The sequence below is a fragment of the Antrostomus carolinensis genome, unplaced genomic scaffold (genome assembly GCF_000700745.2).
Source record: "Antrostomus carolinensis isolate BGI_N321 unplaced genomic scaffold, ASM70074v2 scaffold50942, whole genome shotgun sequence".
Lineage (NCBI taxonomy): Eukaryota > Metazoa > Chordata > Aves > Caprimulgiformes > Caprimulgidae > Antrostomus > Antrostomus carolinensis.
The window spans coordinates 1-5,016 of NW_010298555.1; the positions used below are offsets into that span (position 1 = coordinate 1).

Sequence of the window (5,016 nt, forward strand, 5' to 3'; positions counted from 1 at the left end):
GGTCCCCTGCCACTCATGTCCACGTAGCAGCTGAGGTTGTGCCACAGGGCAGGTGCCGAGGTTTGGATCCTGCGCTGCTCCTGCTGGGGCCAGGCAGGAGTCCCTGGGGACAGGAGCGCTTGCGGTGCTCCCCGTGCTCGCCCTGGGCACCCCAGTGGGGCTGGCGTTTCCCCATCCGGGGAGGGAGCTGAGCAGGCAGCCAGGCCCGCTCTGGGCCAAGGCGGGAGGTGTTTGGAGGAGAGGACTCAGCCATTCGCTGTAAGGAGCCCTGGGGGGAGCGGGAGATTTGTCTCTGCCAGGAGAGGCTGTCAGGGGAGGTCAACACTAGAGGTCATCGATCTTTGTCCCTGGTTTCTTGGGCTGGTGCCAATGAGCCCCTTTTCCCTCAGGGCTGGGGCGACAGTGCCACCATAGCAGAGGTCCGTGGCAGGGGAGGACAGAGGCACCCAACTACCACCATCACTGACAACACTGGCCCCTCTATCCCCACAGGAGGTCATCGATCTGACCTGTGAGGACATGGGCACGGACCCGGCATGGTGGAGCAGCCTCACCATCATCGACCTGACAGAGGACGCATGCAGCCCTCCCCACACCACCAGCCAGGATGACCAGGACCCTGGGCAGGCACCTGCTGCCTCAGCAGCACCCACGTCCCATCCCTGGCTCTACTCCACCATAATGCCAGAAACAGAGGCAATGTCGGGGCTGAGCCCTGCAGCACCCCGGCACAGCACTCCTGCAGAGCCCAGTGCCACCACAGACACAGCAGGAAACACAGAGAACTGGAGCTGCTTCTCTCCTGCCTCCAACCACCGTAGCTCCTCCTCCAGCCCGGAGCAGAACTGCAGCACAACCACTTTTAACAGTGACTTGGGCTCCCTGGCCAGCATGCAGCTGGACTCGGACCTGTTCTCCCTGTCCCCCTCCAGCCTGAGCAGCAGCAGCAGCTGGAGAGGCGATGGCCCAGAGGAAGAGACTCCCCACCTCTGCCAGCAAAGGGAGCTGCCCCCGAGGCTGAGCCCTGCCCCAGCCACCCCCACAATCCCAGGGAAGGCTCAAGGGTCTTTGCTGGAAGAAGATGACAGAGCAATCCAACAAGTGATGCCAGCCAGGACCAAGGCTGACAACAAGATCTGGCTGAACAAACTGCACTATTTCAGGAGGACTGGAGTCGAGCACCTCTTCCTCCAAGGCGTAGCACCCAACAGGGAAACAAAACAGGTAAACAAGGTCCAGAGCAGCTGCTGCCAAGCCTAGCCAGAGCCTGCTCAGAGAAGCCTCTGCAGTAGAGGATGGAGCAGGGGCCGCCACTGCTCTGCTTCCCCTTTTAGGGGAAGCTTTGCCAGGCAATTGGGATCTCTGGTTATTGCAGTTCCTTCCCAGTGGGCCCCACATCACAGCTGGGTTCTTCTGTGTTGACGGGGAGCTGGCTTTCACCCATTGCCTTGCCTTGCATGCAGCAGAAACCTGAGCCCATCCCCAGTGGGAAGCTGAGCATGGTGCGCACCACCATGGAGGAGAACTTCCCAGAGGGCACCTTGCATTTCCTGAACGAGTTCGTCTCCTGCCAGCACTGTCCACCCAAAGAAATCATCTCCCACCTGATCAGACAGATCCTGTTGAACCCCCACCAAAGGGAGATCCTGACGGACACCTACATGCTGCTGATGAAGATCCAAATGTATGTGTTCCCTTTGCCACAGTGTCCTGGGGCTGCCTAGGTGCTCCTGGGGGCCTGGGTAGCAAAAGGCTATTATCCGTGGTCCTCACCCACAGAACAAGGAGCAATTTCCCCTGTAACCCAGGATGATCCTCCTGTTATCAGCACAGACACACCCTGGGCTGTCTGAGCGTGGGTCAGAACCATTGCTGGCCCAGACAGCAGCCACTAAACCCCCAAATGGATGGAGGATGGTGGGGTGAGAGGGCAGGGGATGCTGAGACAAGAGGCAAAGCAGCTCAGCTGTGTCATGAGTGCACTTTAATCGTTTAGTAAGAAGTCCACAGAGTGCAGGGGTGGCCTATGAGACCAGGGAGCCCTCTGGGACAGAGGAGTGTGTTTGCCTTGCTCCCAAAGAGCAGCTCTCATTCTTCACTGCTGTGACATGGCAGAAGTGCCTTCCCTGGGCTGCAGCAGGGCCCGTGGGCTGCACCTGGCTGGAGGGGTTCCCCCATTGCCCTTAAGGTTCCCACAGAGAGGCACGATGTTTGTGATGCCGTGGGCCCAGCGGTACCAATGCACTCCATGCAGTACAGCCCAGTCAGATGCTTCCAAAAAATTAATGTGGTCAGGGAAGGAGAAAAGGAGAGGGCAAAGCTGGACAGGAGAAGGCAGGGCAGGGCCCTGAGCAAGTGGGACTGGGGAAGGGCCAGGGGCTTGTGTGCTTCCAGGGCAGTTCAACACAAATGGACAGTGCTGTCCTTGCAGGCTCCATCCAGCCAACGCTGCCACAGTGGGATGGGACTGGACGCTGCTGAAATGCATCATGGAGAACCAGGTACTTAGCACTGCGTGTGTCACCTCAGGCATGGATCATCCAGGACGTGGTGCCTGAGGGTAAGCTTTGCCCCAGGGCCTCATGGCCATGCTCTGCTGCAGAATGGGCCAGTCCAACGTGCAGCTTTACTGCAGCCGCTGAGGGCAGCAAATGCCAGTTGGGTCTCTTGCTTTTCTCTGTGGTGCTCCCTAACCTGCTGCACAGCTGAGGACAGGTTACCTCATCTGAAGAAGACACAGCAACAGACAAAGCCTCTGTGGGCCACAGCCCTAGTGCAATGGTAGATCAGGTCCAGCCAAGCCCCCGGGGCATCGCCTGAGCCAGGCATCCCCTCCTGGAGCTACTCCTCTGTCATGTACATGAGCCCATTCCTAAGACAGCCAAACTCCCTGGTGCTTCTCACCCTGCAGCTCTGCTAGGCTCATACTATCTCCATCTGCCCTCAGGAGAAGCCCCCTGGCCGGCTCTTCTTCCTACAGTACGTGGTGCAGACCCTGGAGGACGACTTCCAGCAGAAGCTGAGGTTGCGCCTGCTGCAGAAGTCAATTGCCAAGAAAGTGCTTTCGTGTGACATGTGCTTCAACAATGTCAAGTAAGGGACGCCCCCTCCTCCCCTATTCTCTGATCAAATGCTGAGAGGCAAGGGCTCAGGAAACACTTGTCGAGACCTCAGGTTAGACTTTCAGACTTTCCAGGAAACAAGCTTGGGAGATGAGGGCAGTGTAGGGCCCGAGTATAACGAACAGGAGCAGGTTTACAAAAGCAAACCACCGTAGATGATGCAAGACATTGCAAGCCACAACCTAGCAGGTTTTTCCCAGGAACGAGGTCAGATTTGCATTGCTCGGGTCAGGACTGAGAAGCAGGCAGTCCTGTTGACAAGCATATAAATCTGCCGCTCAACAGAGCTACTCCCTAGGCTGTCCAAGCAGATGGGACGTATTCTTCATCCTTGGGGTCTTTCCTTGAGCTCCAAGTGGATCTAGAGGTCAGAATGCAGCAAAACCATGCCTGGCCCTGCTAACATTCCTGTTTCTGTCCCAGGGAGGTGGTCGCATGGCTGGTCGCAGCAGTTACAGGAGTCGGGTTCTCCCAGCCCCAGGAGCAGCTGCAAGATATTGCATCCTCTTCAGCAGAAGCAAGGGCCAAACACAGCTCATCTGCACCAGAGCTCGCCAGCACTCACCAGGCAGAGGTGTCTTCACCAGCTTTCTTCGCCCAGAAGTAAGCCCCAGAAGTCCTGGCTCCCTGCAGTCAGTATCATGGGGCCCAAGTCACGGAGAAGCCAGAGTCTCTCCTTGTCAGGTCAGGGAAGCCAGGCTGTACCTGAAGTTCTCCTTTTGGGTAGACATACACTTGGTGAGCAAGAGACTTCCTCACCTAGTAGGAAAATGGCTCAGTGAGCATCCTCTTACATGTATCATAAGGCTGGAGCTCTTGGCCCACTGCCCTGGCTGCCCCATGCTGCTCCACCAATGCTCAGCCCAGCCACCGAGACCTCCTGAGGGCCCATCTAGGGATTAGCTCTGCTTCCAAGAGCATCAGATTCAAAAGCCACCAAGAGACACCAAATCTAGGCTGCCACAATCCCCTGTGTCCCTCACTGCAAGGCATGAGGCTGAACTAGGTGCCACCCCCACTGCTTTACTTTGTAAGCCGAGGGGTAGTGTCTCCTAGCACTGACTGTTTCTCTAACCTAGGGTGATGCTCCTGCTCCAGAGGATGTTGTCCTTCGCGGTGGAAGTGGACAAATCTCCCAACTGCAGCTCCTGTAAGATCGCAGATGTGATACTCCCATTTATACTGAACATTCCCCTGAGGAGCCAAAGGTGAGACAAACACGTGCAAGGCAGCATCTGCCTGTGTGAGCAATAGTCTTATTCCTGATTTAGATACAAGTCTGGATGCATAAAATACCACAGGGTTTGGAAAGACAGGCTCATTTATGGCCCAGCCAGCAAACACATGGCTGTTGGACTGACACATCCCATGGCGATAGAACATCACCAGCTGAGTGCATCCCCCCAGCTCACGTGTTGCTGAGAAAAGTTTATTCTCCCACTTGTTAAAAGTTGCAGGACCTTAAAACTGTAAAGTCTGAAAAGCAGCACTCTGCATCAGCATGGCCAAGTACTGGCGAACACATTGCTGACTCCCAGGGACAGCTGAGAAGCTCATCAGAAATATGATGTAGTTCTTGCAGCTTTTGCCTTGACATGCTTTTGTTTGCCTCTCTAGGAAATGCAGAGTCTGGTGCCAAAGCACAAGGGCCTGCCTGGCTGTAGTGCAGACCTGAGACCACTAGACCCACAGACATTTCAAACCCATGTTTGCCAGCCCCAGCAGCAGCCCTCGCAGACCCTTTTAGCAGAACTCTTTCTGAGCACACAGCAGGTCAAATCAAGCCAAACTGACTCTAACCAAGCTATCACTCCTCCCAGGACAGATCTCCTGGAGCTGGCTGGCCACTGACCCCACGTCACACTTGCTTGGCTGTGCTCCCTGCAAGTCAGCA

The 5,016-nt window shown here is 56.2% G+C and overlaps 1 protein-coding gene across 1 annotated transcript in view; it reads left to right on the forward strand.

Moving 5' to 3' along the window:
• Positions 1-430: 430 nt before the first annotated feature.
• The window catches only part of SIMC1 (SUMO interacting motifs containing 1), a gene marked incomplete at its 5' end in the record, with an annotated part of 6,380 nt that continues 1,794 nt past the window's right edge, over positions 431-5,016 (forward strand). The window contains 6 exons of the mRNA XM_010162462.2: positions 431-1,224; positions 1,464-1,684; positions 2,432-2,501; positions 2,948-3,093; positions 3,546-3,725; positions 4,202-4,330. Of these exons, the coding sequence (XP_010160764.2) occupies positions 431-1,224; positions 1,464-1,684; positions 2,432-2,501; positions 2,948-3,093; positions 3,546-3,725; positions 4,202-4,330 (1,540 nt within the window). The remainder of the gene's footprint in view (positions 1,225-1,463; positions 1,685-2,431; positions 2,502-2,947; positions 3,094-3,545; positions 3,726-4,201; positions 4,331-5,016) is intronic.